This window comes from Pomacea canaliculata, linkage group LG11, assembly GCF_003073045.1.
Source record: "Pomacea canaliculata isolate SZHN2017 linkage group LG11, ASM307304v1, whole genome shotgun sequence".
NCBI classification, from domain to species: Eukaryota; Metazoa; Mollusca; class Gastropoda; order Architaenioglossa; family Ampullariidae; genus Pomacea; species Pomacea canaliculata.
Genome location: NC_037600.1, coordinates 14,735,874 through 14,758,442, shown reverse-complemented (window position 1 = coordinate 14,758,442; position 22,569 = coordinate 14,735,874). Strand labels below are relative to the sequence as shown.

General features: G+C 36.9%; 1 protein-coding gene across 3 annotated transcripts; it reads right to left on the bottom strand.

The window, feature by feature from the left end:
• Positions 1-1,930: 1,930 nt before the first annotated feature.
• On the bottom strand, positions 1,931-21,389 carry LOC112575876 (kinesin-like protein KIF14). 3 transcript variants are annotated; one of them, XM_025257990.1, is made up of 32 exons: positions 21,277-21,389; positions 20,212-20,968; positions 19,707-19,961; positions 19,407-19,497; positions 18,890-18,988; positions 18,574-18,657; positions 18,200-18,307; positions 17,762-17,878; positions 17,405-17,529; positions 17,015-17,113; positions 16,721-16,794; positions 16,125-16,263; positions 15,742-15,805; positions 14,757-14,941; positions 14,429-14,531; positions 14,159-14,196; positions 13,616-13,729; positions 12,979-13,126; positions 12,359-12,445; positions 11,991-12,056; positions 11,213-11,452; positions 10,171-10,329; positions 9,303-9,400; positions 8,973-9,058; positions 8,395-8,487; positions 7,997-8,107; positions 7,234-7,421; positions 6,528-6,698; positions 6,016-6,150; positions 5,719-5,799; positions 5,203-5,386; positions 1,931-4,068 (listed from the first exon to the last, which is right to left on the bottom strand). In XM_025257990.1, the coding sequence occupies exons 2-32, from the start codon at positions 20,946-20,948 to the stop codon at positions 3,695-3,697; spliced, it is 4,653 nt and encodes a 1,550-aa protein (XP_025113775.1). In that variant the 5' UTR covers positions 20,949-20,968; positions 21,277-21,389; the 3' UTR covers positions 1,931-3,694. The 3 variants fall into 3 exon arrangements, with proteins under 3 accessions (XP_025113775.1, XP_025113774.1, XP_025113776.1); XM_025257989.1 differs by having other exon boundaries at positions 8,973-9,065; positions 9,304-9,400; XM_025257991.1 differs by lacking the exon at positions 5,203-5,386 and having other exon boundaries at positions 3,875-4,068; positions 8,973-9,065; positions 9,304-9,400.
• Positions 21,390-22,569: the final 1,180 nt, after the last annotated feature.

Sequence of the window (22,569 nt, the reverse complement as noted above, 5' to 3'; positions counted from 1 at the left end):
GTGTAGAAATCTTCAAAACTCACTCTTTTCCTCAGTCTAAATAGAAATATCATGGTAATTTTTTATGAAAAAGTAATTATGTTCCCCAAATTTTTCAATTTGATGCTCTTTTTGTTTACATCGAAAAGACAGGAGAAATAAACTGCGTCCGGCATATCTACCCTTTATACAGGCTTCCTTCTAGTATTCTCACAGAGGATAGCTGTGAAGAAATGGACTACTGTATTAGTAGAAACAGTTTTTCCTGTAGAAATATGATTGTGTTGTGAATTGGATTTTAGGAGTAGCAACTCTTGTGATGCATGCATGCACACCCCTTCTCCAAGTCAACCAATATTTACAGCAGCTAAATATCAGCAAATGCAAGAGACTGAAGACTGCTAAACAGAAGACATCACAAAATGGTTTGAATGTTTGTCACACTATTGCTTTGGTTATAGTGGTTTGAATATTCATCATGTCACATCATTGCCCATGACCATTCCCATCAAATAAGTGGTCAATTTGCTACGCCAAATACATTTAAGTACCCAAAAGCTGCTGCAGCCCATTCTCTTAATGTTTGCTTATCAGCATCGATAGATGTACTTTTATATATAAGTACAACGTGAAACCTCCTTCCCTATTAAATCCCCTCAACAGACAGTTCAAGCTCTATTACTTTTCACAGAAGCTGCATGTTGAAAAAATAAAATGAAGTGCATGTTAAAATGGCCGGGCGTTTACCCTATATTACGATTTTCTGGAGAAAATATGGTGAAATGACCGCCCACTTTTATTGTCGCTTTTTAGCGAACATCAGTGGATTGTGCTTCATTAACCTTTGCAGAAATCACGTGTTTATATTATTGTGACCGACTGGTTGCACTTTGTGGCTACATTTTGCAGAAATCACGTTCAAAAATATAAATACTCCCAAGCGTCTTTGTCCAAAATGCCTATTGATTGCTTTTAACTGGAGAATTGGTTTCCTATAAATCTTTGGTTAAGCGCAACAATAGCAGAATTAGCATGACCAAGTAAAAGCAAAAACCACAAAGAAAAGCATTATCATATTGAATTTAAGAGCTTTATTTCAACATATAAATAAATGAATTGAATTTATAGACGTTTGAAGTCATGGTTCCTAGAATGAAAGCAGACTGGTTAATCTCTCAGCTACGTCCCCTCTCAGTTATCTCATTTTGGTGGATTCGCGAGTTTTTAGAGGTTAAAAAGTCAAAATTTCGTTTGCAGTCATTGTAAACAGCTATTTAACATAAATGCAACTCTGTCTCAGTTCTGTGTGGTAGCAGGGGGCTGCAAAGGTACCCATGGCTCAAAGAGTCCGAAAGGAGTGCCCAGCTATGACTGTCACATTCAATCATATTCTGTATGGCCACTTAACAACAGTGTTTCCCCCCTTCTCTTAAACAGGTTGCTGAAATTTGTGTGGGAAATCAGAAATCTAGATTGGAAAATCAGATGTGGCTCATTTCTTTTCCTCAATTTTTTTTTTCTTTTAGCAGAACGTTTTTTTTTTTTTTTAGTAAAAAGATAAGTGGTTTATGGGATAAACCAGTCTCTAGCTTGATATGTTATGCAACATTCAGAAACTACTAGCAAAACAAAACCAAAAAAAAAACTAACTTAGGCAAGTTTTCAAGTTCTTTGGTATTCAACGTACACAAATTTGTGTGGCTGAAGACAACCTACTTTTTCTTTTCTGAGCTACAATGAGCATCTTAAGTAGTTTAAATCTTGTCTTGAGGGAACATCTCTCTGGTCTTTGAGTTTTCCCTTAGGTGTTCTAGTTCCTGCAAACTTTCCTATTAATTTCTTCCCCCTACCAACCCCACTGAGAATACAAACATACCAAGGAAGCAATTTTTTTCTGACCAAGTTGATTAGAGGTCTGAGACCAAACTTTTCTCCACAAAATCTTTAAAGATCTATGATAAATATTTTATTGAAACACATCAAAAACAGTTCCAGGATTTTTGTTTGTTTGTTCCATGTAGCATTAGGATATAGTTCTAAAGGTGTCTAAGGGTTATTGCTGCCTGAAACTAAAAATAACTGAATTTGCAGAGCGCATTCTCCTGTGTGGAGGCAAACCAATATGTAGAGCACACAAGACTGTGCAAAAATGAGCTGACAGTTAGCCACACAATGAAGAAATAAAAAAAAAACAAAAAAAAAAAAAACAGCAAATGAATGATGCTGTGGCAAACAGAAATCAAGTGCAAAGAGAGGTGAGATGAAGCAATTTGAAGAAATTGACTTGGACGGCAGGGCATCAAAAGCCGATAGGATCACTGGGATGGCGCAATAAAGACAAAAGGTTGCAATTAAGATAGGGAAAGAATGGAAAATCATAGGCCCAAGCAATGTCCTACCCCAGCATGTGAAATCTTGTTCAGCAATTTATCTTATCTGCGAATGGAAAGAAAGGTAGAAAAAAGTTTGTCTCTTTGTGGGAAAGCAGGAAAGTATTTAAAACGAGGATTAAAGGGCCTCATCATGAACAATGCTGACCGAAAGTGATGATTATCAATTATCTCCTTTAAGACAAGAAGCTTGATAAATATATGTATATACATGTGAAAGGAGATGAAATGTTTTGAATTATGGTACTTTTCATGAAATCTAGGTAACTGTTTATGTACATAAATTATCTCATTGGTTTCAAATATAAATATGCATATCTTTAAATTCAAAGATTATTTTCACTGAATAGCATATAGAACACCTTTATTCTTAACTTTCATGTCCGCTAGGGAAAAGGTGTGAGAGCAACAACAGTCAAATGGACAGAGAAACACAGCAATGATGATTTGCCAAAAGAGAGAAGCAATGTGCAGTAGAATACACAAAGTTCATATCAGCGTAACTAAAACTGTTGTCAGATCTAAAAGAGATAAAAGTAAAAAATAGGTGCACTTATTGCATTTTTTCTTTTCCTTTTTCTGAAGACAGTAGCATCAAAATAAGTATTATCAACATCAAATTTATATAAACAGAATGTGAGTGCATTCGTCATGTCCATAACAGTCACAAGTTTATTGCTCAGTAGTTCAGTATCATTATATTGTACATTATACACGAAGTAACTTTGCTTACAACAATATGAAAAGGTTTGTTCAGGTTGTGATGGTTCAAAAAAACCAAAAAAACAAAAACAATGTCTACAAATGTGTACACACACAATCAGCTCTAAAATCTTACAGCATAAGCATCACAAGCTATAGTGAGCCAACACCATTGCACAAACAGTACATCATCTGTTCTATTGGCACTGAAGCTGAAATTTAACTTTGCAAATAAAGCCCAGAAAATAAATATCAAATAGCAATGATGCAATAAACATAAGTATTTTTGTGCATAAATTCAAATGAATTGATAAGGGTGTAGTCATAATGTAAAATTTCTGGTATTCATATTTTTAACATTTTCACATTAAGATGACAGAGAGTCAATACAATACAAGCTAATTTTAAATAATGTTGTTTGTTGATAGCCTCTTTATATCACATTCTTTCTCTAAACTTCACTGGTGAGAAATGTTGGAAATGGATATTCTTTAGATTTTAGAACATCTTAGAAGTGTTTAGAGCTCTACTCCATCAAACATCAATGCCTCCTAGCAACAGCATACATCGAGAAGACTGCATTAAAATGATTATGAAGAAAGCTGTTGCTGGGTACATCAGCATCATGACGCACTTAAAACTGAGCCGTGAGCTTTAGCAGAAATTGTCTGGTGTAGGGGATTGGGGAGACCATTTCTGCAGTGTTCAACTTTCTGCACATGTTCTGCTAGCAACCTGCTGGCTAATAGCACTTCTTCTGTGGCATCATTCAGTCTCTCTGCCTGGGATTCGGAAAAAATGGAGGCAGAGTCTGAAAAAGATGACTGCCAGCTGTGAAGGACTGTGGTTCTTACTTTTTGAGGTGAGACAGAAGATCCTAAGAGACTGTCTGAAAAGGCTGAAGAGGAGTCAGATCTGGAAGTGTTCATAAGCTGCAAGACTACTTTCTGAATTAGTTCTGCACAGCGTTGGACTTGCTGAAGGTTGCACCTGTCTCCTGAAATAGAATCAGGGAAAGGCAGGGACAAATAAATGCATAAGTATGTTGGTATTGCTAGGTATCAACATATATAATAATTTACTTTCTAAGAAAATGTGACCAAACCAACAAAAGTGGATATAAGTTCAAAATCTAAAAATATCAGATGTTAGATTCTTAGTTGAAAAATTATTTAAACACGCTTGAAAAAAATGCATCTGGAAGCAGAATAAAACTAGTCTTTATTTCAGATGATGATGATGAAAAGATATTTATAGAGCACCCGTTCTTACTACACACATGGCACACACAGAAAAGAATTTGTGAACACACATGCATGCACATGAACATAAACTCTTAGGGAGTGGGGAAGGAGAAGGTAATTGTTAAGGAAGAGTAGGTTTTTGGTGAATATGGAGTTTATTCCAGGTGAGAGGACTAGAGAAATAAAATGTGGACCAGAAAATTGCAAAGTCTAAGACTGTCAGAGAAAACAAGGTAGTGTGTTTTCGATAGGTAGGAGGGGACAAAAACACTGAGACACTTAAAACAGAGGACAGCGTCTTTATTTTAATGTGTTTAGAAGCTTTGTATCAGGAAGGGGCAGTAAGGAGTGGTGTGATCAAAATGAGTATTTATTGTAAATCCCTTTGAAGCATTTGAAATAACTGTCCCCTTGTTCTTGTATTTTTGGGGCTAAGAATGTAGGGCCACACATCTTGTATCATTGTTAGCAATCTTCAGATTTTTGAACACTTAACCATAATAACAGTAAGTTTATACATAAATGCTAATAGATCGTTTTCACTGTGATACACTCACACACGCAAGCAAGCACAAACACACTACTTTGGACATTTTCTGTCAGTAAAAGATTACAAAATTGTTACAAGCTACGAAGGTACCTGTATACAAGCATCCAGAAATTTCTTTTCTGTCAAAAGACCTTTGAGTGGCAGTAATATTTTATCATTTCTATGTAGCAGGTACTCTACCCTTCACAACCATTTCTACATTATTCACTAGCAAACTGGGATTAGAATGGTTGGCTAAAACGTTTATAATATAGGATAGAAATTTCGATGACTGCACACCATGCACTAGGCACAAGGCTGTTTGTGCTAGGCCTGACATCTGGTGCACATACCATACCTTTCAAAGCTGGTTTTGTATACTGCACTAGCAAACTGGCTGTCTCTGCTAGGTTTGACACCTGTGTCAGCAGGGACTGTAGACGCTGGTAGCTTTGGTGATAAAAGGGATTGCTCACAGGCTTTTCAGCTACTTCAACGTCCAAGCAGATACTTCCATCATGAAAGCTTATCCCCACCTCCACCTACAAAGCAATGCGATGTTATGGCAAGAACTGACAAGCAGTTACAGATCAGCAGAGCTCAAAGGTGAAAGAATCTTGATTATGGTTTGTCAGCAAGTTTAATATTTAAGCGTGAGTTTTGCAAGATACAAGAGAGAAAAAAATGAATAAAGCTTTTTAAATAAATATTATTTAATGCAATTTTTCTGGGTTTGTGGATGCCCATTTACATATATGCTACTTTGGAATGCACTGTAAAGCATTTTTTTCTAAAGCTAAAACTAGTGAAAGCACATAAAGAACTACAATAAGCACTATAGAAAAAAGAGTTGCATAAGAATGTGTCCACTAACCTGTACCTCCTGACAAGTTTGAAGTAGGGTCTTGGTACTGGCCAAAGTCTGTTCAACATGCTGAGCAACCGAAGCCAGGTCCTACACAAAAATTGATCAGTTACCACAACCATTAACAATGGAACACATTTGCCAAAATGGAAGGCAGCTGCAATGCAACACACACACTAGACTTTGAAAGGTTGGAGATCAAGGAAAACAAAATCAAGTGATTGTATTTACTAGCCTTATAAAGGAAAATGGCAGGAAGCAGCTCTTAATCAGAATATTTCTGTATAAGCAATTGGCAGTGTTTACCTTGACTGAGGAGGCACTAGTTAGGTACTGAGCTTTGTTCTCACAATCTTCAAGTGTCTTCAGGCCTCCTTGAAGCGTCCGATCCAGCAAATTGTCACAGCCTTTCAGGAATGCCTGACATACCTCAGTACTCAGCTTTAAAAAAAAGGAAAGGGGCAGGAGTTCAAATTTTGTCTTTCTGCCATGCATGCAGAAACTTCTAAGTATCCAAGGGTTACAGAATGGCAACAAAATCACACACACACATGTGTATGCACTCACAAGTTGATTGAAATTACTTAAAAAAAGAGCTTTTCATCACTAACCAGATTTTTTTTAAAAATTAGATGAGCATCATATCTAGTTTTAACAATGACAATGGCAGACCATACACCAAAGAGATAAAGATCAAGTCTCAAAACAAGTAGCAGGTTTCAGAACCCTAAAAATCATTAAGATCCTTTACCCATCCATTGTTCCTGCTATCATATCTTTTACATGCACACTATGTTTAAATCTAGAGACAGTCTAACCTGCCCTGAAGCTGTGCAAGCAACACTTCCATCCAAAGTATGCTCAAGACACAGAACTTTGGCTTTTGTAGCTAATGCTAGCTCCCCACATGTGTGGCAAAGACGGATAATTTCATCTGTGATCTTAGCTGCTGATTCATGAATCAGGCTGGTCAGGTCGGTCTCACAGCCCTACAGACAGGGTTAGGCATGGTAAGAAGCTATTTTCCATAAAAAGCAAATGTAAAAATCTTCAAAACAGATTACGATTATGGAGTGGGTGAGTGTGTGGGGTGGGTTTGGGGTAAGTGTGTGAGTGTGAATGTGTGTGTTGCACATTCATTTCATTATTTAGTCATGTTGTTTTGTATGGGTCTTGCTGGAATACTGCATTTAATATGTATTCTGGTTATTATTAAATAAATATGCTAAGGGTAAAAAGAAAACCCAAAAAATGCTTGCATAAGAAAGCCAGTTAAGTATTCTTAACACATGTAATTTGAACTAACTCTCTAAAATGAAGGAAACGGAAGCCTATGAACAGAAATCCAGCAAATTATGATAACAAGACCTTACATCAGCTATTTCCAAGTACAAAGATTTATAGATACACTTAGAAACAAGAACGATCCACTTTTACCAACACTCATTCTCCTGAGGACTTTAATTGTTAGCAAGTTGCTTAGAGGTCTCTCTTACACCACCTGTAAAACAGATTGCACCTCACCTGCAGAAAATGTGACACATGAACGCCAATAATACGGATATGCTCTGTAAGGCGACCAATAAGATCCTGTAGTGTTGGAGTGTTGTGGTCCAAAGTGGAGGCCCAGAGAGAGCAGTGAGAAGCAAGCAGCTGCAATCCACTTACCAGCTGCACAGCAGCACAAGCCATATCAGGCCCTTCAAGGCTGCCTGGAATGTGGTAAGAAAGTGACACTGGAAAATAATGTACTTACGGGAGATTAAGATTTTGATTTTGTAACCAAAAACTGAAGAACTTCCAGGCGAGATGACATAAAGAAAATGTCAAGATGTCTCTACCATCAGCAAGGAAAATGTCAAGTAGTCAGTACCGTCAGGATAAAAACTGATCATTTGTAAATGGCAAAGTTTGACAAAACATCACTAAACAATGCATACAGAAATTTGTTATAAATACAAACAATTTTTATATACAACAGCAAACATAATGTGCAAATATCAAAGATCATGAATCACCACAACAGACCTTCTTTTTGATCAAAGAAGGCACATGTTTGCACAACAGTTTCAGCAACTGAACACAGCTGATGAGCAAGATGCAGCACAACTTATTGTCTATTCTATTGTCTATGCAAGTGGTCTTTAGAATATTATCCCTTATTTAGGGGATACAGAGAGAAACACCCGACTCAGATTGATTAAAAACTAGTCTGTTATTCCGCAAGTGGAAGTGGGTTGTGTCCCATCGTAAGTGCTCTCTATAGAGATAGCCATTGACAGCTCACCTGAAAAATGTCTGATGTGTTCACCATCCACTATTCCAACCAGGGATGTTCTCAAATGCTCACAGTCCATCAAGATCTTGTCCACTATTGTTTGTTCCGTACTCATTGACACTGTGTAGGATGATAACAGTGATCAACACAAACAAAATACAAAGATACATGCAACTAAAATATGACGAAGATGTGGTTGATTTTAAGTCAGTACTTCATTAGCACAATAAACTAAACTAAAAAAGAAGGAAAAAAGATAAACATCCAGGGAAGAAAGACAGCTTGCAAAAAGCAAGTGTTAGAGTGGATATAGTTAGCTGACAGAAAAAAGCCCATTTTAAAGAACAGCATTTTGAAATAGTTTCTGGAAGAATACTAAACATGGAGACATAAATCCTTCTCCTTACCATTCAGCTGATTTGTGGTCAGGGTTATGAGTTTTCGACAGGCTTTGAGCAGACTCTTATCAGTCTCTTGAGCAGTAGGCAAACCAAAAGATACTTTAACCATGCACACACACACACACACACACACACACGTGCGTGCACACACACACACAGAGAACAAGAAATGAAACATTCTGCTGAACACATATCATAATATATTATTCTGATTTTCTTGAACAAACCATGCTCAATAAACCAACAAGCAAACAGACAAAACAAAAACTTGCCCCTGTTAATGTGCACGTCTGTATAATTTTATTCACAGGCTTCTCGTCATAAATGGAACACCTTGGTAAGATTAACAAATTTGTACTTTTCTGCTTCATTAATGTTTTATGGGGTATCTTGACAAATATTTAAGGTTAGGTGGGTTTTTAAAAAAAAAAATGGTAGGAGCTTTTGACAGACATCAGGTGCCTCATGACATGTTATGCAAAACAAAAATATTATTTTCTCCATTTTCAGAGCATTTCAAGTAACCAAACTAAAACTTGTTTCTAGACAAGCTTCCTGTGTCAACTGACATCAAAGAGGCTCACCTCGTTTAGAGCTGACTGAAGATAAGGAAGAGAAGACAGGCTGTGAGGATGTGGTGCTACTGCTGGAAATGGGACTCCTGTAAAGACTAGCCGTGCATGCAGAAAAGTTTGAAGTTATCCCAAATGTGGGGTATTTTCACAAGTATGAGATACATAGTAATGTAAAATAAAAGGTTAAAAAAATCGTTTAATGATTTTTAACAATTTTTTTTTCTGAGAAAACTATACATCTAGAAAAGATGCAGTTAAATCATGTAACTTGGGACAATCAAACAATAGATTAACAATGGTCACTTCGTCTTGCTTGATGCACAAGAAAATAACACTTACGCCATGGGGGAGGCAAATGGAGAAGGGTTCTCTTTTGTCCAGGTGTCACTGGGATCATTGAAGACCTCATCATCCTCAGCAATACTTTCCCCATTGCTCTGATGTCAAAAGCATTTGAAATTCAGTATTAGTAGCAATCAATAAATGATTGAATGAAAACAAAATGGCATGTACGTAGCAATAATGTAATGGCAAACCAGTTAGTGAATGTTCATTTCTCCATCATGTCTCCCCTGTTAAGAAGGAAGAAGAAAAAGAAATTTGTCCATCAATAACTCAAAATTTGTACCAACTGGGAGCAGTCATCTGGAATTGGGTAACTAACAAATGACAAATGACCAGTTTTTTAATTCTCAGTGACCAGTTATAGCTTGGGAAGTGTGTTTAGTTACAAAAAACAGAAAAAAACAGTTGCCAGTTACATCATCCCTCATGCATGAGCAACCTTGACCTTCCTAATGGGGTGATCTATGCAGTCATATCATCTGGTACAGTAAGAAGGTGGGGTGGGGGGAATTGGTGTTTTATGCTGAGCCCTGTAAACAGATGCAACATGCAGAGAGAAAAAAAACCATCGTGTCTCAGATGAGATCTGAATCCAGGGCAGCCAACCCTCACTACACTGGTGACAGGTGCTAACCGTTGTGCCACTAGACTGCCTGGCACAACATGAAGAAATCAGTTGAACTATGGAGACTTTATTAACAGGGATGTCACTGAACCAACGCCTAGATGCAAGACTTTAATGTGCTTAAGAAGCATGTGACCTTTAACAATAGTTGGGAGGAACTGCCACCAAAAAAAAAAATAAATAAAATAAATAAATAAATCAAATAAAAATCAAAGAAACCAACAACTGAAAGAATACCTGGAAGAGGTCTCTCATCTGCACAACTTTGTCTTCAAGTTTGGCCACAGACCAGCGAGTGAAGATGCCATGACGTGTGTTTGAAACCTTAATGATTGCCTGTGTCTGACCAAGTTCCCCTTCTTCTAACTCTTCGTCTAAATCTTCTCGGCTGAACACCTGAAAAAAAGGAAAAACAGTCCTTGTCCTACTGTTGTTTACTTCTATTATCTTCTTATTCCTTTTCATCCCGGAGCATAGGGCCGCAACTACACCATGCCATCATTTCCAGTTCCGGGTGTCCCTTTCCAGTTGGGACCATGTCATGCCAGATGCCTCCTCCTCGCTGGGGACCAATCTCCTCCATGTCTGTCTGGGTCTCCCATGTGGGTTCCAGTCCAGAGCTTGATGTCTTGGCTGGCAGGTTTTTGGTTGGTACTTCTATTATTTAGTGAAGCATTATTTTTAGTTGATGCACTAACTTTCATTCTGACTTGTAAATCACTATTCATCCATTGTGACTGATTGAACTCTTTAGAAAATGTTAGTCACACACACCAAAAAAAAAAAAAAACAAAAAACAAAAAACTAAACAAACCTGGATATCTAAAAAACCAACACATTCAAGGAAAAAGTAGCACTCACTGAAACTGTCAGCATCTATCAAAACAAGACACCGTCCAACGTATTACTTCTATAGTGAGTATTACCTTTCTGTATGTATTTGTGAGAGAGAATAAGCTAGAGAGTTATGATTTGAATGATGATGAATGAATCTATAGGACACATTCAATACCTAGTGATAAGTGTGTGATGGTGCAATGTCATGCATAAAAAATGGTTTGAGCCCAGGTTAATTGGTATAAATGAACATTATTATTATTATTCATATTCATTTTGTAACAGGACTGCTTCTTCCACTCATAGGTAATGTCCTCCTGATACAACCTCATCTGAGAAAACTTTGCTTTATCTGTATGTGTAATAGCTTTACAATATGTGATCCTTACACAATAACATGTGAACATTATAGTGCATGCAAAAGCATAAAATGATAAATTACCAAGCTTTTCTTAAGGAACTGGCTTATCTTGTTGGCTTCCCTCAACAACAGAGCCACCTTGTACAGGTCCTTTCTAACCCCACTGATCGGGGTTCCCTCCCCTGCCATCCGTTTCCGTTTTGAAGGCGTCATCTCAGCACGACGCTGACGAACCTCATTCAAACGTTGCTTAGATTTCAACAGCTCTTCCTCAAGCAGCTCAAGAATACGAGACTTGCTGGACACCAAGTTGGCATTAACCTGCAATTCAGAAGGCTGTGAAAATGGATTGAAAAAGAGAACTCTCCACTGTCTTATGGTCATATTTTAATCATATTTTGTAAAAATATGTATGGCAATCCAAGTTTCATTTACCAGAAAGTTTCAGCCCTTTTGTTTGGTAATGGTGACTTCTTTTTTATTCCCATGAAAAAAAATTGTTTATTTTTGGCAGTAATGCATAATCAAGCCAAAAATGATTGATCAATATTGAAAATACAAACCCACAAGATACTACACGAAAATTCCGATAAGATTCTCACAAAGACTATAAAATTATTGCCATCTTCAGTTATTTTACTTCAGACTTTATTAAGCTTGGCAGACATCACAATTATTCACACAAACTAAAGCATTGAAGTCTATCACAGGAAATGAACATCCAGGCAACTCAAAGGTGACTTTTATTATGCCAAAAAAAAAAAAAAAAAAAAAAAAAAAAAAAAAAAAAAAAACAACCCCAAAAACAAAAACAAAAAACCCACAAAAAAAACAACAACAAAAACTGTTGTTTGCATACCTTCTTGGCTGCCTCTTCTTCCAGTTCACGCCTCTTTTTCCCTGCCAGCACTTCCTGTTCCAACATCTGTAGCACAATCCAAAATACACTCATATTAAACTGACCATAACAGATCTCTAAAAGTCCATGGGCATAGGCATGAAACAAGATATTCACAGCATAATGTTTTATATATATATATATAAAACCAGTAAGGAAGACTGATGTAAGAAAAGATTGTTGTTTTAGTTAACAAGATTGACAGTAGTTTTAAAAATAAAGAATGGACAAGAAAACATGAGGACATTTTTTAAAGCCATCAATACGAATAAAAACCTCCTTTGAAATAAAATCCCATTAAAGTAATGAAGAACAAATGAAATACTTACCATTTTCTGTTTACGTAGATCTTGAATAACATCATGGGCCTCCTGCCGTGACTGTTCAGCTTTCTGCACTTCCAAAGTCTGCTCTCTCTGATGTACATATAAAGAAACCTGAATGCTATACTGCATTCTCATGGTGCAGAAAAGTGTGTTTTTGATATGACAGATTTCAGTAATTTCTGAGACAGAAAGGTTAGTGTTTTTAGCTAGTGACAGCATGAGATTATATGCTGTATGCATTCCCTCATAAAGAAGGATGAGGCACTGAAAGCAAGCTCACACAATCCATGTTTCATGGTTTGTGTGAGACCATCTCCAATCCATACTCAGACCTTCAAAATACTCTGTATGCTGGAACTGGGACATACATGTGTATGCACTATACAGCTAAATGTCTCTAAAAGCTAGACAGCTTAATTTTCCATTGAATCTGTCCTAATTTGTCATACCTAACATGATTGAATGTTAAGATTTTATTGCCTTGAATAACATTTTGCTTCCAGTTCTACAAACAACCTAGGCCTTCAGAATCAAACTGCATGTTTCTGTCAGCAAAAACAACTGTAAAGAATGCACAGATTTATGTTCTTAAACAAGAAATACTATCACCTAGTCTAACTTACAAGGTTTCTTTCTAGGTTTGCCAGTTTGTCTTCATAGCCTGTGCGCTGCTGATCCAATTCCAGCTCTGCTTCATGCCTGGCCCGCTTCAGTTCTTCCTCCATTTTGATCTGGGCTGCTTCTTGAGCTTCCTTCAGCTCAGCTTGCAGTCTATCAATCAGTCAATGCATCTTAAGCACTGGCTATCATGAATCTCTTATGAATATCACAAAAATTGTTGTCTAATGGCTTATTAATGCCATTAAAATGATTACCCAATAACTTATTAATGCCATTATAATAATTACCCAATAACTTATTAATGCCATTATAATAATTACCCAATAACTTATTAATGCCATTATAATAATTACCCAATAACTTATTAATGCCATTATAATAATTACCCAATAACTTATTAATGCCATTATAATAATTACCCAATAACTTATTAATGCCATTAAAAAATGATTGTCTAATGACTTCTGCAAAAAAGCTTGTCAGTAAAATTCCTCTTAGGCTATTAGTGATTAAATAGTTATATTACATAAATTACTTCTGCAAAATCCAATTTGTGTATGCACAGTGAACGTTTGGGAGATCTATTTTTGTAAAGCAGGGAAAGATCCATGAAAGAAAATAGGCCTTAAAGGGACATACCTAGCCTCCTGCATTTGCATCAGTTCCTGCCTGGCAAATTCGAAGTCCTTTTTATCTGTTGAAACAGATCCCTTGCTCTTTTTGTGCTTCTTAACTTCGATTGGATGGTTGAACCTTTAGCAATCCCAAAAGAGCATGAAAATGAAGCACAAGATGAACTTTGAATGTACATTAATAGTGATCAATTCGTCCTAAAACAAAACTGTACAAGGAGATTGATGAATAGAAAGATGATGTCCTTTCTTGGTGACGTCCATTCAAAACGAAACTTGAGTCAGAAAGATAAATCAAAAAAGTATTTAACAATCACTCACATACCCCACAAAATTTAAATGCGAAAGGAAATGTTTAATGGCTTCATGATGTTCATCTGAACTATCTCTAACAAGAGGTCATCATTCATATTTAGAGAGAGCGAGCATGGATAGAGTGAATGACAGTGCATGTACAGTTACATATATACGATATACAAGACACGTGTGCGTGCATGCACGCCCACATATAAGCAAACACATATGTGGTGGCATAAACAAATTCAATTACCTGAAGTAGTGATCTCCACCAAGAATAACTCTGTCAGCCTGAAATAAAACAATCCACAATCACTTCTTTTTACCCACATAGAATGCAAAACTTGTATCTTTTATCAATTTTGTGGGTAACACAGGTACTATCAGAGGAAGCTACAGCTGCAAGATGAAAAAGAAATTTTAAAAAAATCTTCCACTGTGAATCTGTTTGGAAACCATTTGCCTTGCTCTACCTCTGTTTCAACAGTGTAAAGAGCCCTAAAAACAGTTAAATACCACTCACATGGTGCAGCATAGTGGGCTCTGTGATAAGGTTTCCATTGATGTAGGTAGGGGCATCACCAATAGGTGTGATGTTAACAATGCCCTCCATATTGTTAATGATGCTGCAAGCATAAACCACTATGTATGATGCAAAATAAACAAAACAGTGGAAGAAAAGCATGTAACAACTGTTTGCAAAAGGCCATAATAAGCTTTACTGATGACTTTGAATTGAATCCTCCTTTGTATCCACCCCACAAAATAAACACACAAAATAAGCTCACCTAAAACTAATTTTACTGTTACAAAAGCATAAGACATACAGGAATGTCAAACACATGACAAACCAGTGATTGTCAGCTATCAGCGCCCCACTCAGCTGAATGTCATGGATAGAGTTGCCACCCTTACGACCCACGCGAGTCTGGCCAGTCTTGATGACATAGAGAAGCAACTCCGAGAGTTGAGGGTCTTCATTCAGATTCACTAGATTGGGGAGCTGGTTGTCGACTTTTATGGCCACACCTGACCTCTGCAAAGAAAAAAACCCACCAAAACACAGCTCAGCATCTGAACATAAAACCTCATCCTTAAGTAGGATATGTGAGAAGGTTTTCTGTGCTCAGAAACATGCCTGGGGACAGGTACACAAAACAGCCTAGCTCTTAACATAACGATGTACTTCTGGTTCAAGAGTGATAGCAGTCACTTGTTAAGGGAAAACTCAGCCATAGTTCTGAAAAATAATCCTCTTGACTTAACCAATCACAATTAAGCTGTCTAAGGCACATGGTCAGCTCACATGCATGCTCACTCTCATTCATTTTCCACCTGTTGCATTTTCTACCGATCAATTGTTGTATTGTTCCTTAAAATTTCAGTACCTAGTCCCTCTGCCTGCAAGCAAGAGTAAAGTCCACAATATATCTCTAATTCAGTGGTTCTCAAAGTTTTTCGGACCGCGGACCACTTTACTTAAGTAAAAGCTATGGCGGACCACCAAGGCCTAAGTAAAACATATGGCGGACCACCAAGGCCTAAAAATCAGTCTGTACTATGAATTTCAAATTTAAATTGCCGCATTTGTTTCATTTTAATTCAGAACTAAACGTCCTTTTGTAAAAGTAATATTGTTATAAGTTGACATAAAATTACGTACCTCCTTCTTTGTAATTAAAATGTTAATGCGAGGAATGCATCACTTTAAACATCACTTTACTGACACATGACGACTGTCAGCCGCGGACCACCTGACTTATGCCCGCGGACCACTAGTGGTCCACGGACCACACTTTGAGAACCACTGCTCTAATTGACAAAGTCAAAGATTACCTCAAGTTGTTTAGATTCTTCCTCTTTTCTTTCTTCTGCTTGCCGAAGCCTCTCTTGCCAGGACCTAATCCACAAAGACATTGTTTTAAAACCTTGAAAATGACATCATGTGAAGGAACATATCACAGCAACGACAACATTGCATTTTACACTGCCACCTTATCCCCACTTGTAATGCAGAATACAAGAAACATCTTCGCACATTTTGCAAGTGTACAGCTAAAATATTTTTCACGAAACAGATTTTTCAAACTTCAGAACTACAAAATGCAAGTTTTTCCCAGATCAGTGTTTACACCTTACATTTTCCCCATTTCTTTTTCTTTCTTTTCTTTTAGGCTGTGTGAGTGGAGAGGGAGGGATTAAAAGCAAGGCTAAGTGACCTGGAAAGATCATCCATTTCTTTTTCTTTGGAGACCAGCTTCTCTCGTAGCATGGCTATCTCAGCCATGCTTGCCAGATGTGAATCTCCATTCATCAGTCCTGACTGATTGCGCAGTTTTTCTATCTCTGCTCGCAATTCTGAAAAAAAATTTCCCTCTGTATCCTGTGTCACTTATCTAAGTTACTGCATTGCTCATCACATAGCCATACATTTTTCTTTACCCATACCATTGTGAGGTCCAAGAAAATAATGAGGCTGCAGTTTTTTTGATGTCATAGTTCATGTAATAGAAAAATCTCAAGGAAAAGATAAACCATGGGAATCAGAAATGAAGAAATCAATACTTTATAAAAATATTTAGTGCTTAAACAGCCATTAGTATGTGCCACAATCATATCTACTTCAAATGATTGCTGGATATAAGGTGATAATGTAATACTATTTTTTACATATCTTCATCATTACCTACATATAATGTTGGCATTTCTTTCTCCTTACGTGCAAAAATATGACTTTTTTTGGAAAGGAAAATATGATGAAGGATAAGTTTGTTAACCAAAGTACCTCATCCCCATCCAGTGTGACAGTCCTTACCTCTGATTATTCTGGCTTTTGGGTCTTCATTGACATGGACAACATTGACGATGGATCTGGCCTGTCTTGCATATCTGAATTTAAGTCAAGGTCTAACTATAACTCAAGAAGACACGTTTCCTTCACATTAGTAGGATGTTACACAGTACAGACTGTTTTTGAGCAGGCATGACACAGTAATTAAGATATCTGCTTTTTTACTACATTTTATGACAAAGTTTGTGGAAAACTTCTGCACAGGATTCCTATAAAGCCCTGTAGTTTAAAAAAAAAAAACAACTCATAAGAGGATATCTGAGTGTGCTAAGTGTTTCATCAATGTGGTGATATGAAGGGCTGACTGTGGCTATCATGGCTGTTTTTGAGTTGCCTCCTAGGCTCTCCTTCAGAAGCCTGCAAAAACAATGAACAAGACAAGTAATAAATCTGTTTTAATACCAAACAAAATTATCTAAGATGGTTCAAGAGTGGTTGGATACATACTCATGGATGGCTGTCTGTTTAAATGCATATTTGAATGTCTTGGAGGGTAAAAAGAAGAGAACAGTGTATGGGTATGAGAATATAAACAAGTTGTTAATCTCAGCACAAATGTAACTATAGTGGGGTTTTTTGTATTCTAAGGGCCTTTTCAACTTGGTGATACATACTGAAAAGATGAAATGAGCTTAATTTGATCCTCACCACGTGAGTACAGAATCTCTGTATGGGATAAAAATCTTGCGCTTCTTGCCAGATGTTGACCGTTCTGACAGTAGGGAGATAACCTTGCCTAAGGTAAGCAAGGACTTGTTGATGTTGGCCCCTTCCTGTACATTGCAAAAGAACAAAAACAAAAAAGCAATAAAACAAAACAAACAAAAACCCCAACCTAATACTGTACACCCATTTGACATTGGCAGAAAACAATCTTGTTTGCTAGTGTTCACTGATTTTTGCACCTAATAAAAAATGTTTGTTGTTTTCTCTCTCCACATAGTCACATATTATTGACATATTTTTAATAGAAATGGAAAAAAATAAGAAAATGAGTTTTCTTACTCTTAGTCTCTCGCCAGAGGTCTGAGCTTGTGACTGACGCTCGCTCCCAGCCAGATCCACAAGATTTATCTTGCTGTTGATGGCATGGTCATGGTCTTTTCCATCTACACGTTCAATCTGTTCACAAAAGAAAACCCCACAACATTTGTAGCAGATTGAGATCCCTTCGATTGTTTGAAGACTAGCATATATAGAATAAAGTACTTTTTAAATATTAAGATGGCTCCTGTTACTAAGACAAAAAACAGTGTAAAGCGCTCTTTTATTTATAATTTCTTGCAGAGTGAAACCAGAAAATGAAATCCATTACACAAGCATAAATAAACCAGTCTAGCACAAGCACAGATCAATCTGGGTTAGAAGACAGATTATTGGAGTGGATTTACGGGACAGAAAAAGAGAGGCAACAGTCAGCAAAGCACTGGCTATTTCACTCACCCGTGTCTGAGTAAGAAGAATGGTGAAGACAGAGTGTGATCTGCTGCTCTTGTCGTTCATACCAGTGGCTGCTGTGGCCCTGTTTTTGTTGCCAAGGGTGATCCATCCCTTTAAACCATCAATAATCACCAATTATAACACCAACAACACCTTTTGTTCCCCTTTCAGAACTGTAAACAATGCTAAGCATGTAGAGGCTAAATGATCACAATTGTAGAAAATTTTCAATGTCAACAAAAACACTAACCTTAAAACAAGAAAATCCAATACTTTTTTGGTTAAATTATCAAGGGATACAGAAAACTTGGTATCTGGAAAAATAACTATGTGCATATGCTTTCTGGGCAAGGAGTCTTCAAAATCAGTTTTCTTACCTCAACATCCTCAAAGGAGTTGACCACAAAAGTTGAAAGACCTTCAACATAAGGACCTAAAACAGGATGCTCACGAACTTTCAACTGCAAAAATTGAAGTAAGAATTATTTGTCATAAAGTGGTGCTGTGATTCTCAGAGAACAGACATTATTAAGCATGTTCTTATGAAAATCATCTAAGAAAATAAAATACAAATCTAAAAGTTATCTTAAAGATCTTATTGAAAAAAATACTTGCCAAAGTACTAAATATCAAATGCAAATAAATGAAGAAATAAATAAATCAATGGAAAAAAATCTTTTTTGGGCAGCTTACTGTTGTCTTCTTGCCATTCTTTTCTTTGGAAGATGCTAGAAGGTCATGAATCTTTTCATTGTAGATCTCAAAAAAGCTAATCTCCACAGTTATTTTCACCTGTAAACAAACAGACAAAAAGTGATAGTTTAATTGCAAACATTTTTCACAATCATTTTTATTAAAAGATTTTTTTTCACAACTCAAATATATCAATGTGCTTGCCAATCACAAATATGCAAGTGCTGTAGCACAGGGACTTATTCTGTCACGAAGAATTTTGTTGCATGCAAGCCACTTAAACATTTTATTATTAACATAGTCTAATAGTCATTTAGAGAGACAAAAATTGATTATTAGCTGAAGAAACATTCATAAATATTCACACTCTGCTCCTTGGGTAATCATGATACTTATATACAGAAAGAAACTCACTCATGTCACAAAAGAATTTTAAAAAGAGCCCAAGAAGAATCAAAATAGAACCTATCAAGAACGATTCAAGACTATGACGAAAGAAAAAGACATAGTATATTACTTTTTCTCGGTCACTGGCTCGAGCTGCTCGACAGAAGAGCTCTTTACAAAACCTTGGTATGATTCCAACTTCAGACCCATGGCCCATCATACTGCAAACAAGATCATGTAGTTGTTTCACAAAAACTGGGAACAAATACTATTCCAAATTTTCCATGTCCATTTATATTGGGGTAAAATCAACACTGTGTTTTAATTTTGAACTTAAAAAATATTTCATGAGAGCCTGAGTATTTGCTGCTAACCAACAACTGGACTTACTTGGAAAATTTTGTACTCAACAACTGTCTACTGCACTTACCTGTAACTTTTTCCACTGCCAGTTTGGCCATAGGCAAACAAACAAGTATTGTATCCTTCAAAAGCCTTTCCCAAAAGTGGAACTGCCAGATGTGTATAAACAGATGTCTGATCAGCAAAATCTCCATTTTCACGGTCGAATGACCAAAAGGAGAAGTCAAAAGCAAAGCGATTGACATTCCCACTCTCTGTTGTTACAACCGTTTCATTACCATTCATTGAAACCACACGCTTGACATTAGGGTCTGCTAACTCTCTGAAAATTAAAAATTATTAATAAAATTAAATGCTAGAAATGTGCAAGAGTACTTCAAGCCAGTGATGAAAGATGAAGTAATTATATTATGACAGCTAATAATATTAACTCACAAAAGCAATGCTACTTTCAAGTAGGCACAATGAACTCACCAAAGAACCTTTTCCTGTTTCAACATTACACGATGAAATATTGTCAAGCAATTCATCAATGAAAACTATGCATTACAAACCTACTTGTTTCTACTGACCTCTGACTGTAAGGCCGAACACGGACTGCAACAGTTACACTACAGCTGTCTTCTCCATTTTCCTCATACATGCCAGACAAATCAGAATCATCTGTACCAAGTCCTTGATCAAAGCGAAGAGATTTGGGAGTTTCAATATGTACCACCTTGTAGCAGTCTGGTGTCTCAAACAGTTTTGATTCCAAAGTATGGCGCCGCAAGTACTTTGGAGGGGTGGAATAACTGCCATTCTGTAACTCATCCAAGCAGTCTTGTGTGGCCCTTCGGACATTCTCTGTCTTTGTGGAGCAAAGTTTTGGTGATTTGGGAAGTAAAGAAAGTGCAGTGAATGATCCATTTTCTTTTATCTGGAGTTTGGAAGAGTGCGATGAAACATCATTACCTGTCTCTGAAGTTTGTTTTGATTTTTCTGCAACATTCATTTCCTGAACATTTTCTTTATTTTCAGCGTTTGTATCTTGTTCCTCAACACAGCGCTGTTTCGTATCTAAAATTACAGTCTTTGTGGAAGTATACAGGCTCTGATTCTGACATTTGGTTTCACCAAAATTTCTATCACCGGCAATCTTAAGCAAAGGGTCAACTTTCACTTTCGTATGGGTTTGAGTGCCTCCAATTGAAGTCTCAACGACATTGTCGTTGAATGTGACTGCCCTCGCTCTTGGACTGTCTGCTTCTAGAATTTCTGGTTGATGTCTCTTAGCTCTCAGAAATTTCCTGGGCGAAGTGAATGCCATCCTCTCACCTTCTTTATCGTCTGCAACAGGTCCAAACAATGCTTTCTTTTAAAAGACCGTTATCTGTTTTGGACCACGAACAATAAGCTAAATAAAGACATCTGATTTTGATTAACAGCTTTAAATAACGTCCTGTTTATAATAAAATTTTATTGAAATTATCGCATGAATGTTATATTACAATTTCTTTATGTTTGACGATTGACGACTTGACTAAGGTGGGTACTTGAGTTTCTATGAATTTTGTAGACTTAATACAGACAAGCGACAACAATATCAATGATACAATAAAGTATATCTGCTGAATATGTTACAATTGGCTTCTTACGTTTCTCTCTTTCTGGGAAAAAAGTACTAAGATATCCAATAGTTTTACAGCAAGCTTGGCCCTTTGAATGTTTTCTATACAGCCGCCATTTCACTTTGCTGTAACGCGATTGGTCGAACAAGTGCTTTATACTTCACGTCAGATTTAAAATATATTTCCGGGTTTTCATGGTACTGATTCGAACTAGATTATCAACTACTCACCGTCTTTGTTTCAATCAGGAAGAAAATAATTAAAACCCAGCACTTAATATAATCACAAGAAAAAATTTGTTGTTTATTTTATGTGTTGAATAATTTTCAAACAAGCACATTTTTTGTTTACAGAATTATACGCAAGAGATATGAAAACGGGTCACGAATGGCGTTGGTGCTCTATTTATGTCGCTGCGTACCCCTGTATAACCCTTGCCCTACCTCTAGGGCTACGAGTACCACCGGTTGAGAACGGCGATAGGGGTTGTATATCATCCTTTAAAAAAAAATACAGTACAATTTTAGGAACTAACACAAGGCTAATCATTACATAAGTCATCGTGTAATTAAAACCAATTTATTCATAAATTATTGATAATCTTTACACCACAATCGTACAAATAAAGTTACGTGTGTATGTTGCGGGGGGCTCTCTTAGTATTTCAAACCAAGGAAATCTAGGTGGGTTTTTTTTTTCAATTTTCACCAGATCGATCATGGAGAAAAAATTTCGTCTGTAGGAATATTGTTAATGTTTATTTTTCAAGTGTATTTTCTCAGTTGTTAAATATATGACTCGCATGAATGAGAGAGGTGGGGGGGATAGGGAGGAATGACGTCGATCAGGTCCACACCAAATGCTGCCACCAGCAGATGTTCGAACTTAGCAGGCAAGCAATTCCAGAACAGCCAGCTTTAGTTTAGAAAAAAGTCACAAGGTCAAAAGCCAATCAATGGCTAGGCAAAAGGTCAAGAAGGTAATGTCAATAATGGCCTCGTGAAAGGTCAGGGCTAATGACTTGATTTGAGGACATCCTGCAGACGGACAACAGCCGCCAGGCAGATAACCAAGCATTACTGTGAAGTACTTCACAGGCCACATCCTCGGGGGTAAATCGCAGAGAGAGAAAAAAGTTCAGCTTATACGATATGTAATATGCGAGCACACTGAACTATATATAGAGATAAAAAGGTAAAAGTCGTCCCCTGACATTTTGTTTCGCTTTTTAAGGTGGTGGGGGAGAGAGATGTTTACAGACCTCGTTTTTCTCGGTACCAGATTTGTAATGGCTCTCCCTCGCTGCCTTCATAGAGTGTT

Excerpts from the sequence above, each read along its gene's own strand:
- LOC112575876 (XM_025257989.1), bottom strand. The coding sequence starts at position 20,948 with ATGGCATTCACTTCGCCCAGGAAATTTCTGAGAGCTAAGAGACATCAA. Across the intron at positions 15,806-16,124 it reads GAAATGGATGATCTTTCCAG|GTCCTGGCAAGAGAGGCTTC; the intron begins GTCACTTAGCCT and ends TTTGTGGATTAG. Across the intron at positions 8,488-8,972 it reads TTCAGTCAGCTCTAAACGAG|TATCTTTTGGTTTGCCTACT; the intron begins GTGAGCCTCTTT and ends GCATGGTTAAAG.